General features: G+C 45.1%; 1 protein-coding gene across 9 annotated transcripts in view; it reads right to left on the bottom strand.

Moving 5' to 3' along the window:
• phactr1 (phosphatase and actin regulator 1) overlaps positions 1-13162 on the bottom strand; it is a 707078-nt gene that overhangs the window by 138364 nt on the left and 555552 nt on the right. For all 9 annotated transcript variants that reach the window (XM_038797119.1, XM_038797115.1, XM_038797116.1 and 6 more), the window contains one exon: positions 4669-4724. In XM_038797119.1, coding sequence (XP_038653047.1) covers positions 4669-4724 — 56 coding nt within the window. The remainder of the gene's footprint in view (positions 1-4668; positions 4725-13162) is intronic.

The raw sequence follows: 13162 nt of genomic DNA, 5'->3' as shown, positions 1-13162 counted from the left end.
AGACAGAGTATAGGAATTACATACAGAATCTGGAGAACTGGTGCAACAACAATAATCTCTCCCTCAATGTCAGCAAAATGAAGGAGTTTGTCATCGACTTCAGGAAGCGTAGTGGAGAACATGCCCCTGTCTACATCAATGGGAACGAAGTAGAAAGGGTCGAAAGCTTCAAGCTTTTAGGCGTACAGATCACCAACAGCGTGTCCTGGTCCCCCCATGCCGATACTGTAGTTAAGAAAGCCCACCAACGACTCTACTTTCTCAGAAGACTAAGAAAATTTGGCATGTCAGCTACCACCCTCACCAACTTCTACAGATGCACCATAGAAAGCATTCTTTCTGGTTGCATCACAGCTTAGTGTGGAGCCTGCCCTGCCCAAGACCGCAGGAAACTACAAAAGGTCGTGAATGTAGCCCAGTCCATCACGCAGACCAGCCTCGCATCCACTGACTCTATCTATAATTCCCGCTGCCTCAGAAAGACAGCCAGCATAATTAAGGACCCCACGCACCCCAGACATACTCTCTTCCACCGCCTCCCATCAGGAAACAGATACCAAAGTTTGAGGTCACATACCAACCGACTCAAGAACAGCTTCTTCCCTACTGCCATCAGACTTTTGAATGGACCTACCTCATATTAAGTTGATCTTTTCTCTACATCTTGCTATAACTGTAACATTATATTCTGCAGTCTCTCCTTCCTTCCCTATGTACGGTATACATTGTTTGTACAGCATGCAAGAAACAATACTTTTCACTGTATACTAATACATGTGACAATAATAAATCAAATCAAAACAAAATCAAATAAATTAGATCATTTATTTTCAAAAAACATTTCAGCAAAGAAAGTGTATGCTTAGCTCCTCAATCATTCTACTTGACGTTTATAAGACTAGCTAAGCAGGTAGCTGAATTCGTGTTGGATAAATACACGGTGAATGTTAAGGGTTTAATCTAGATCTTGCAGTCGGTATATAATAAACGTTTGATTATCAAAATATTTAACATTGCTTTTTAGCTTTTACTAAAGCCATATAGAAACCTATAATCTGTTCCTTCAATTTAACACTTCAAAGATTCAAAGAGTGATGAAACTAGAAATAAATATTTAAAATGTAAGTTTCAGAATCAAAGCTACTGCTGGAGTGCCTTACCTGTTAACCACACAGAGAAACCGATTTTCTGTCCATTTAATTTTAAATCATGGCATAGTGGTCACAATGTCCGGGATAAATGTGATATGAGGCATAGATAGTGTGGATAGCCAGAGACTTTTCCCCAGGGCAGAAATGGCTGTCACATGGAGACATAATTTAAAGGCAATTGGAGGAAGGTATAGGGGAGATGTCAGAGGTAGCTTCTTTACACAGAGTGGTGGATGCATAGAATGCACTGCCAGTGGAAATGGTGGAGTCAGAGTCGTTAGGGACATTTAAACGACTCTTGACAGGCACATGGACAGCAGTAAATTGAAGGGGTGTAGATTAGGTTGATCTTAGATTAGGATAAATGGTCGGCACAACATTGTGGGCCGAAGGGCCTTTACTGTGCTGTCCTGTTCTATGTTCTAAATGCAGCAAGCTGGAGAATATTCTCACCAACTGAGTACATCTATTCTCAAAGATAAGTAAGGTATTGCTTCATCAACTCTTTCGAGGTCCTACTGCAGTACATAAAATGCCAACTTTTCACAAGGTGTTGCTTTCACATTGATGTGAAAGTCATTCAATAATAGAGAACAAATCAGATTAGAGTGTTCGGTGGTTATTGGGGTAAAATACAGCAGAGGGCAGCAGAGCAGAGCTACTGATCAGCTGTTCTGGGGAAATTTGCATACGTGCAGTGCGGTCAGCCTAAGTTGAAGGTGGAGCTGCGAAGGAGACCCAAGGAGTTTGAGTGAAGGCAATCATCCAGCAGAGGGCAGCAGAGCAGAGCTACTGATCAGCTGTTCTGGGGAAATTTGCATACGTGCAGTGCGGTCAGCCTAAGTTGAAGGTGGTTTGTGGAGAGGCTGTTGGCAAGAGACAGTTAACAGGTAGTTGTTATGGGAGACTTTAACTTTCCAAATATTGACTGGAAAAGATATAGTTCGAGTACATTAGATGGGTTATTCTTTGTACAATGTGTGCAGGAGGGTTTCCTGACACAATATGTTGACAGGCCAACAAGAGGCGAGGCCACATTGGATTTGGTTTTGGGTAATGAACCAGGCCAGGTGTTAGATCTGGAGGTAGGTGAGCACTTTGGAAACAGTGACCACAATTCGGTGACCTTTACGTTAGTGATGGAAAGGGATAAGTATACCCCGCAGGGCAAGAGTTATAGCTGGGGGAAGGGCAATTATGATGCCATTAGACATGACTTAGGATGTGTTGGTTGGAGAAGTAGGCTGCAAGGGTTGGGCACACTGGATATGTGGAGCTTGTTCAAGGAACAGCTATTGCATGTTCTTGATAAGTACGTACCAGTCAGGCAGGGAGGAAGGGGTCGAGCGAGGGAACCGTGGTTTACCAAAGAAGTGGAATCTCTTGTTAAGAGGAAGAAGGAGGCCTATGTGAAGATGAGGCGTGAAGTTTCAGTTGGGGCGCTTGATAGTTACAAGCAAGCGAGGAAGGATCTAAAGAGAGAGCTGAGACAAGCAAGGAGGGGACATGAGAAGTCTTTGGCAGGTAGGATCAAGGAAAACCCAAAAGCTTTCTATAGGTATGTCAGGAATAAAAGAATGACTAGGGTAAGAGTAGGGCCAGTCAAGGACAGTGGTGGGAAGTTGTGTGTGGAGGCTGAGGAGATAAGCGAGATACTAAATGAATACTTTTCGTCAGTATTCACTCAAGAAAAAGATAATATTGTGGAGGAGAATGCTGAGACCCAGGCTATTAGAATAGATGGCATTGAGGTGCGTAGGGAAGAAGTGTTGGCAATTCTGGACAAGGTGAAAATAGATAAGTCCCCGGGGCCGGATGGGATTTATCCTAGGATTCTCTGGGAAGCCAGGGAAGAGATTGCTGAGCCTTTGGCTTTGATTTTTAGGTCATCATTGGCTACAGGAATAGTGCCAGAGGACTGGAGGATAGCAAATGTGGTCCCTTTGTTCAAGAAGGGGAGTAGAGATAACCCCAGTAACTATAGGCCGGTGAGCCTAACGTCTGTGGTGGGTAAAGTCTTGGAGAGGATTATAAAAGATACGATTTATAATCATCTAGATAGGAATAATATGATTAGGGATAGTCAGCATGGTTTTGTGAAGGGTAGGTCATGCCTCACAAACCTTATCGAGTTCTTTGAGAAGGTGACTGAACAGGTAGACGAGGGTAGAGCAGTTGATGTGGTGTATATGGATTTCAGTAAAGCGTTTGATAAGGTTCCCCACGGTCGGCTATTGCAGAAAATACGGAGGCTGGGGATTGAGGGTGATTTAGAGATGTGGATCAGAAATTGGCTAGTTGAAAGAAGACAGAGAGTGGTAGTTGATGGGAAATGTTCAGAATGGAGTTCAGTTACGAGTGGCGTACCACAAGGATCTGTTCTGGGGCCGTTGCTGTTTGTCATTTTTATAAATGACCTAGAGGAGGGCGCAGAAGGATGGGTGAGTAAATTTGCAGATGACACTAAAGTCGGTGGAGTTGTAGACAGTGCGGAAGGATGTTGCAGGTTACAGAGGGACATAGATAAGCTGCAGAGCTGGGCTGAGAGGTGGCAAATGGAGTTTAATGTGGAGAAGTGTGAGGTGATTCACTTTGGAAAGAATAACAGAAATGCGGAATATTTGGCTAATGGTAAAATTCTTGGTAGTGTGGATGAGCAGAGGGATCTCGGTGTCCATGTACATAGATCCCTGAAAGTTGCCACCCAGGTTGATAGGGTTGTGAAGAAGGCCTATGGTGTGTTGGCCTTTATTGGTAGAGGGATTGAGTTCCGGAGCCATGAGGTCATGTTGCAGTTGTACAAAACTCTAGTACGGCCGCATTTGGAGTATTGCGTACAGTTCTGGTCGCCTCATTATAGGAAGGACGTGGAAGCTTTGGAACGGGTGCAGAGGAGATTTACCAGGATGTTGCCTGGTATGGAGGGAAAATCGTATGAGGAAAGGCTGATGGACTTGAGGTTGTTTTCGTTAGAGAGAAGAAGGTTAAGAGGTGACTTAATAGAGGCATACAAAATGATCAGAGGGTTAGATAGGGTGGACAGCGAGAGCCTTCTCCCGCGGATGGAGGTGGCTAGCACGAGGGGACATAGCCTTAAATTGAGGGGTAATAGATATAGGACAGAGGTCAGAGGTGGGTTTTTTACGCAAAGAGTGGTGAGGCCGTGGAATGCCCTACCTGCAACAGTAGTGAACTCGCCAACATTGAGGGCATTTAAAAATTTATTGGATAAGCATATGGATGATAAGGGCATAGTGTAGGTTAGATGGCCTTTAGATTTTTTCCATGTCGGTGCAACATCGAGGGCCGAAGGGCCTGTACTGCGCTGTATCGTTCTATGTTCTATGTTCTATGTTCTAAATACAGGTTTCTCCAGCGACAGAAATTCAAGCCACTTTTTCCCTTTAGATAGCTAGTGGATAAACAGTGAAGAGCAGCACTTGGCACAATTGTCTTCTGCATTAGTCTCATTTTTGTTCTGACAAGGAGGAATGATAAAAGTTGTATCATTACTTACGTTTCAGGATGTTTCTTTGTTCCAGTTCATCTGCAGTTGGCCTCTGGCTTAATCGTCTGCGTAAAAAGATCAGGTTAAGTCTCTGTACCATGTTGCTTCACAGCAATGAATGCGACAACACTGTCAATATTTTCTGCTGGAACGTCTATGAATGATAACCTGTAACAGCCTCCCCGAACAGGCGCCGGAATGTGGCGACTATGGGCTTTTCACAGTATCTTCATTTGAAGCCTACTTGTGACAATAAGCAATTTTCATTTTCATGATAGTGGTTGCTGAAGACCTCTGCCATTCCAACCCAGAACCCTGATGCAGCACTTGGACTGAAATCCTTGTTGCAAACAATGGACTGGATTCTCCATTTCAGCGGCTAAGTGCCGGCGCCAGCAGAGCATGTGTGGTCTTTTACGACCTGAAAATCTGTGCGAAATGCTCACCGTTTCTATGACCGGTGAGGGGCCAGCAACAGCGCCGGGTGAAACTCCCGGCTCTCGCGCCAAAACCTGCCGGACAATGGCCGGGTCCCTGGCCGCGCGTGCGCTTGGCTGACAACCTGCAGTGGTTGCGCCATACAACATGGTGGCAACCAAGCGCAGACCCGACCCGCCATCCCGGACCCCACAGCCCAACCCCTGGCCACCCCTCACCAGTCTCCCCAGCCCTCGCGGAAGCCCCCCCAGCCTGCGGCATGGATCCCGGCTGAGTGTGGCACCGCTGGACACCGTCCGCAGCCACCACGCTGGGTTCCCGCACGGCTGAGACCACATGTGTCCCGTGCGGTCAGGAACTCAGTCTATCGGGGGCGGAGCATCGTGGGAGGTTTGGCCGATGATGCAGCAATGTTGTTACAATGGCGTGCGACGTGATGAAGCAATTTCGGAGGGGGCGGAGCATGGCTGACCGGCGTCAAACCGCCACCGGTTCTGATTTTGGAGTCAGTGTCGATTCTCCGCAAAATGTATTTTGATTGGAAGAAATTCAAGCATAGTCGCACACTATCATTGCATCATGTTAACAGTGTCGGGAGAGCATTTCACTTGGCATCATTTCCTTCCTCCCACTCTTGCTTCCAGGCTTTTACAAGCCTGATAACCTGTACACTGGTCACTGTATTCTATGAAACTGCCTGATGCTGTATGCTCCCCAAACTCTTGTCATAATACTGATGACATGACTATATGGAAGTTCCTACATCCACTAATTTAAAGAAACACAAGCTCTTTTCATGTTGTTTTTATTTATCCAATTCTGCTGCACTGATTTGAAAGTTCCATTGGGGGCCTCACGGTAGCATGGTGGTTAGCATCAATGCTTCACAGCTCCAGGGTCCCAGGTTCGATTCCCGGCTGGGTCACTGTCTGTGTGGAGTCTGCACGTCCTCCCCGTGTGTGCGTGGGTTTCCTCCGGGTGCTCCGGTTTCCTCCCACAGTCCAAAGATGTGCGGGTTAGGTGGATTGGCTATGCTAAATTGCCCGTAGTGTAAGGTTAATGGGGGGATTGTTGGGTTATGGGTATACGGGTTACGTGGGTTTAAGTAGGGTGATCATTGTTCGGCACAACATCGAGGGCCGAAGGGCCTGTTCTGTGCTGTACTGTTCTAAATTTCTAAATTTAAGCCAAAAGCTTTTAAGAGAGTTTGAAACTTATGAAATAGTTAAGACTCTTGATTAAGTGCCCGAATACTTAACAAGTACAGTTGATAGCTAATATATGAGGAATTTTCAATTTTCTTTGTTGCCATATTGCTGGTACCTGTCAATTCACAAGTGACATATATCAGATCCTGTTAAGAGGTGCAGATTGAGTGAGAAGGAAACAAGAGTGACTTGGACAGGCTTTATGTGTTTTATTGTTATTCACAATCAAAGTGTTTTAGGTGTTAAGTTAGTGGGCTTTCTCATCCTCGGAGTGATTTGTTCCAGTTTCAGCAACAAGCTTTTATGAACTTAGAAATAAAGACGATTATTTTCCATCACATTCTTTCCCTGGAATGTGACATTTCATGCACACTATCACGCGTACATAGGTTATATACAGATGAACAAAAACATTAATCCAATGTATTGGTTTGAGTCGCTTTTGTAGCAGACTTATCGTTTCTTAGAGGAATTGATGCCTTAGTTGGCGTGGAAACCTTGAAAAACGCTAAACATTCTTGGGGAGCTGTAATGAAATGAAAAATGAAATGAAAATCGCTTATTATCACGAGTAGGCTCCAATGAAGTTACTGTGAAAAGCCCCTAGTCGCCACATTCCGGCGCCTGTCTGGGGAGGCTGGTAATGCTTCTTGCAGTTGAATTGCCAGGAGGTTTGCTGTGAGGTGAACTTGAAACTGGAATAAGTTCTTCTTCCACTTTCAAGGTGGCTCATTTAACTTGGCTGCATAATTTTTTTGAAGCTCGTTTGATGGGATTTCAGATGGGATTTCAGATGTATCTGTCACGGTGCGTTTGTCTCAGAACAACTTCTGTTAGTTTCAAAAGCAATTACCAAACATGGCTTTCTTTCCCATGTGACGTGTTACAAATCAAAAGTCCTTTTCCAAATAAGGGTGTGTTCGGACAGTAAACAGCCAAGGTTTGCGTTGGGATGAGGAGTCAGCGCAATGCAATGAAAGATCCATGTGATTAATTTCATATTCATCTGATGACAATTGAGTTTCACTCTCTACACTCCAAGGTGAAGCAGATGGATATAGCTGTAAAAAGATATAGCTTTAAAATTTGTAATCTCTTCATGCTTGGAAAAAATGCATTTGAGGAAAAGGAGAATGGAGCAATGAGAGCAGTGAACAGAGAGTGAGAGAGAAAAGGGAATTTTAACTGCAAAAACTGAGCAGGTTTGTAAGTAGGAAGATGGTTAAAAGGGCTTAAAAGGTATTGGGAGCCACCAGCAACCCACTGGTGTCTGCCTTTAACAAGAGCATGGGAAGTTCATTTGAGAAAGACAGATTTGTACGAAAACTCATTAAGTGCTGTTTTTACTCAGGTGTTGAGCTCTAATTGAGTTTACCTGTTTTTTTGGCTTTGTGGAACTTGCCATGGACATCAAGGCAAGAAAACAGGTGTGATTTGAGGATGTGAACAAGCAGATGATAAAAGATTCTTTAAAATTGGAGGGAAAGACTTTTGTTCAGACAACTTGACTAGGGCGGCAAGGTAGCACAGTGGTTAGCACTGCTGCCTCACAGCACCAGGACCCAGGTTCAATTCTGACCTTGGGTGACTGTCTGTGTGGAGTCTGCACTCTCCCCGTGTCTGCGTGGGTTTCTTTCGGATGCTCCAGTTTCCTTCCACACGTTGACGTTAGGTGGATTGGCCATTTTAAAATTGACTCATAGGTTACATAAGAACATAAGAACATAATGTTCACACGTGGGCAGCACGGTAGCATTGTGGATAGCACAATCGCTTCACAGCTCCGGGGTCCCAGGTTCGATTCCGGCTTGGGTCACTGTCTCTGCGGAGTCTGCACATTCTCCCCGTGTATGCGTGGGTTTCCTCCGGGTGCTCCAGTTTCCTCCCACAGTCCAAAGATGTGCAGGTTAGGTGGATTGGCCATGATAAATTGCCCTTAGTGTCCAAAATTGTCCTCAGTGTTGGGTGAGGCTACGGGGTTACTGGGTTATGGGGATAGGGTGGAGGTGTTAACCTTGGGTAGGGTGCTCTTTCCAGGAGCCGGTGCAGACTCGATGGGCTGAATGGCCTCCTTCTGCACTCTAAATTCTATGTCTATGTCTGTAAGAACTAGGAGCAGGAGTAGGCCATCTGGCCCCTCGAGCCTGCTCCGCCATTCAATGAGATCATGGCTGATCTTTTGTGGACTCAGCTCCACTTTCCGGCCCGAACACCATAACCCTTAATCCCTTTATTCTTCAAAAAACTATCTATCTTTACCTTAAAAACATGTAATGAAGGAGCCTCAACTGCTTCACTGGGCAAGGAATTCCATAGATTCACAACACTTTGGGTGAAGAAGTTCCTCCTAAACTCAGTCCTAAATAAGTCCTAAATCCTAAATAAGGGCAGCACGGTAGCATGGTGGTTAGCATAAATGCTTCACAGCTCCAGGGTCCCAGGTTCGATTCCCGGCTGGGTCACTGTCTGTGCGGAGTCTGCACGTCCTCCCCGTGTGTGCGTGGGTTTCCTCCGGGTGCTCCGGTTTCCTCCCACAGTCCAAAGATGTGCGAGTTAGGTGGATTGGCCATGCTAAATTGCCCATAGTGTCCTAAAAAGTAAGGTTAAGGGGGGGTTGTTGGGTTACGGGTATAGGGTGGATACGTGGGTTTGAGTAGGGTGATCATGGCTCGGCACAACATCGAGGGCCGAAGGGCCTGTTCTGTGCTGTACTGTTCTATGTTCTATGTACTTCCCCTTATTTTGAGGCTATGTCCCCCTAGTTCTGCTTTCACCCGCCAGTGGAAACAACCTGCCCGCATCTATCCTATCTATTCCCTTCATAATTTTAATGTTTCTATAAGATCCCCCCTCATCCTTCTAAATTCCAACGAGTACAGTCCCAGTCTATTCAAACTCTCCTCATAATCCAACCCCTTCAGCTCTGGGATTAACCTAGTGAATCTCCTCTGCACACCCTCCAGTGCCAGTACGTCCTTTCTCAAGTAAGGAGACCAAAACTGAACACAATACTCCAGGTGTGGCCTCACTAACACCTTAAACAATTGCAACATAACCTCCCTAGTCTTAAACTCCATCCCTCTAGCAATGAAGGACAAAATTCCATTTGCCTTCTTAATCACCTGTTGCACCTGTAAACCAACCTTCTGTGACTCATGCACAAGCACACCCAAGTCTCTCTGCACAGCGGCATGTTTTAATATTTTACGTTTAAATAATAATCCCGTTTGCTGTTATTCCTACCAAAATGGATAACCTCACATTTTTCAACATTGTATTCCATGTGCCAGACCCGAGCCCATTCACTTAACCTATCCAAATCCCTCTGCAGACTTCCAGTATCCTCTGCACTTTTCGCTTTACCACTCATCTTAGTGTCATCTGCAAACTTGGACACATTGCCCTTCGTCCCCAACTCCACATCATCTATGTAAATTGTGAACAATTGTGGGCCCAACACAGATCCCTGAGGGACACCACTAGCTATGATTGCCAACCAGAGAAACACCCATTAATCCCCACTCTTTGCTTTCTATTAATTAACCAATCTTCTATCCATGCTACTACTTTACCCTTAATGCCATGCATCTTTATCGTATGCAGAAACCTTTTGTGTGGCACCTTGTCAAAGGTTTCTGGAAATCCAGATATACCACATCCATTGGCTCCCCGTTATCTACTGCACTGGTAATGTCCTCAAAAAGTTCCACTAAATTTGTTAGGCATGATCTGCCCTTTATGAACCCAGGCTGCGTCTGCCCAATGGGACAATTTCTATCCAGATGCCTCGCTAATTCTTCCTTGATGATAGATTCCAGCATCTTCCCTACTACCGAAGTTAAGCTCACTGGCCTATAATTTCCTGCTTTCTGCCTACCTCCTTTTTTAAACAGTGGTGTCACGTTTGCTAATTTCCAATCCACCGGGACCACTCCAGAGTCTAGTGAATTTCGGTAAATTATCACTAGTGCACATGCAATTTCCCTAGCCATCTTGTTTGGCACTCTGGGATGCATTCCATCAGGGCCAGGAGACTTGTCTACCTTTAGCCCCATTAGCTTGCCCATCACTACCTCCTTAGTGATAACAATCCTCTCAAGGTCCTCACCTGTCATAGCCTCATCAGTCGCTGGCATGTTATTTGTGTCTTCCACTGTGAAGACCGACCCAAAAAACCTGTTCAGTTCCTCAGCCATTTCCTCATTTCCCATTATTAAAACTCCCTTCTCATCCTCTAAAGGACCAATATTTACCTTACCCACTCTTTTTTGTTTTATATATTTGTATAAACTTTTACTGTCTGTTTTTATATTCTGAGCAAGTTTACTCTCATACTCTATCTTACTCTTCTTTATAGCTTTTTTAGTAGCTTTCTGTTGTCCCCTAAAGAATTCCCAGTCCTCTAATCTCCCAGCAATCTTTGCCACTTTATATGCTTTTTCCTTCAATTTGATACTCTCCCTTATTTCCTTAGATATCCACGGTCGATTTTCCCTCTTTCTTCCGTCCTTCCTTTTTGTTGGTATAAACCTTTGCTGAGCACTGTGAAAAATCGCTTGGAAGGTTCTCCACTGTTCCCCAACTGTTCCACCATAAAGTCTTTGCTCCCAGTCTACCTTAGCTAGTTCTTCTCTCATCCCCTTGTAATCTCCTTTGTTTAAACACAAAACACTAGTATTTGATTTTACTTTCTCACCCTCCATCTGTATTTTAAATTCCACCATATTGTGATCGCTCCTTCCGAGAGGATCCCTAACTATGAGATCATGAATCAATCCTGTCTCATTACACAGGACAAGATCTAGGACCGCTTGTTCCCTCGTAGGTTCCATTACATACTGTTCTAGGAAACTATCGCGGATACATTCTATAAACTCCTCCTCAAGGTTGCCTTGACCGACCTGGTTAAACCAATCGACATGTAGATTAAAATCCCCCATGATAACTGCTGTACCATTTCTACATGCATCAGTTATTTCTTTGTTTATTGCCTGCCCCACCATAACGTTACTATTTGGTGGCCGATAGACTACTCCTATCAGTGACTTTTTCGCCTTACTATTCCTGATTTCCACCCAAATGGATTCAACCTTATCCTCCATAGCACCGATGTCATCCCTTACTATTGCCCGGATGTCACCCTTAAATAACAGAGCAACACCACCTCCCTTACCATCCACTCTGTCCTTCCGAATAGTTTGATACCCTCGGATATTTAACTCCCAGTCGTGACCATCCTTTAACCATGTTCCAGTAATGGCCACTAAATCATAGTCATTTACGATGATTTGTGCCATCAACTCATTAACTTTATTCCGAATACTATGCGAGCATTCAGGTAAAGTACACTTATGTTGGTTTTTTTACCTCTGTTTTGAATCTTAACATATCCAGTTTTATTCCTTTTGTTATTACTGGGCCCATTCACTCAGCTCCCCTCAGTCACTGTACCTTGTACTGTCGCCCTTTTTGACTATGTCTTCTCTGCCTTGCACTTTTCCCCTTACTTCCTTTTGCTTCTGTCCCTGTTTTACTACCTTCCAATTTCCTGCATCGGTTCCCATCTCTCTTGAGCCACGCATTCATCCTATCGATCCTGACATTCCTACTCTGACTAGCTCGTGGCACTGGTAGCAATCCTGAGATTACTACCTTTGAGGTCCTACTTTTTAGTTTAACTCCTAACTCCCTGAATTCCGCTTGTAGGATCTCACCCCGTTTTTTACCTGTATCGTTGGTGCCTATGTGCACCACGACAGCTGGCTGTTCACCCTCCCCCCCCCAGAATGTCCTGCAGCCGCTCCGAGACATCCTTGACCCTTGCACCAGGGAGGCAACATGCTATCCTGGAGTCTCGATTGCGTCGATCAAGTCCCCTATCACTATAGCCCTGCCATTTTTCTTCCTGCCCTGCTGTGCAGCAGAGCCAGCCACGGTGCCATGAACCTGGCCTCTGCTGCCTTCACCTGGTGAGCCATCTCCCTCAACAGTATCCAAAGCGGTATATCTGTTTTGCAGGGAGATGACCGCAGGGGACACCTGCACTGCCTTCCTACTCTTGCTCTTTCTTTTGGTCACCCATTTTCTATCTCCCTCATTAATTTTCATCTGCGGTGTGACCAACTCGCTAAACGTGCTATCCACGACCTCCTCAGCATAGCGGATGCTCCAAAGTGAGTCCATCCGCAGCTCCAGAGCCGTCAAGCGGTCTAACAGGAGCTGCAACTGAACACACTTCTTGCACGTGCAAGAGCCAGGGACAGTGGACGTGTCCCTGAGCTCCCACATCACACACGAAGAGCATGACATGGGTCTGGGGAGCATGACAAGGGGCATGGAGATACTGAGGGTCGTGGGATGAGTTTAGGATGCTCTTTCAGAGGGTCAGTGCAGACTTGATGAGCCTAATAGCCTCATTGTGCACCGTAGGGATTCTGTTGTTCTATGAGAGTCTGATTGTGTTACATTGAAGGTGATTTCCATTACTTTGGAGTTCATAGCCTTTTATTTCCTTTTTCCAGCTGCCAACCATTAGTTCAGCATGTGAACATTGCCACAGCTTTACCTTGCTTGGACTTCCGGTGAAACAAGATTATGCTTCTCCTCAATCACTTGCTGCACCACAGGAGAGAAAGCATGAGCACACCGATCCAGTTCACAGGAGGCAATATTCCCAACATTGGGTTCACAAAACTTCCTAAACATGCCTCTTATTAATCCTTGTTCATGGGCTGGAGTGTTCATACATTGTAGATCATGATCCCGAAAATGATGGGTGGAATTTTCCCATTTTGAGACTAAGTGCATTTGAGGAGTAACTTCTTCACCCAAAGGGTTGTGAATCTGTGGAATTCTCT

This window comes from Scyliorhinus canicula, chromosome 5 (assembly GCF_902713615.1).
Source record: "Scyliorhinus canicula chromosome 5, sScyCan1.1, whole genome shotgun sequence".
Taxonomy (NCBI): Eukaryota; Metazoa; Chordata; class Chondrichthyes; order Carcharhiniformes; family Scyliorhinidae; genus Scyliorhinus; species Scyliorhinus canicula.
The sequence above is the reverse complement of the archived record's forward strand: the minus strand, read 5'-3'. Positions and strand labels throughout refer to the sequence as shown.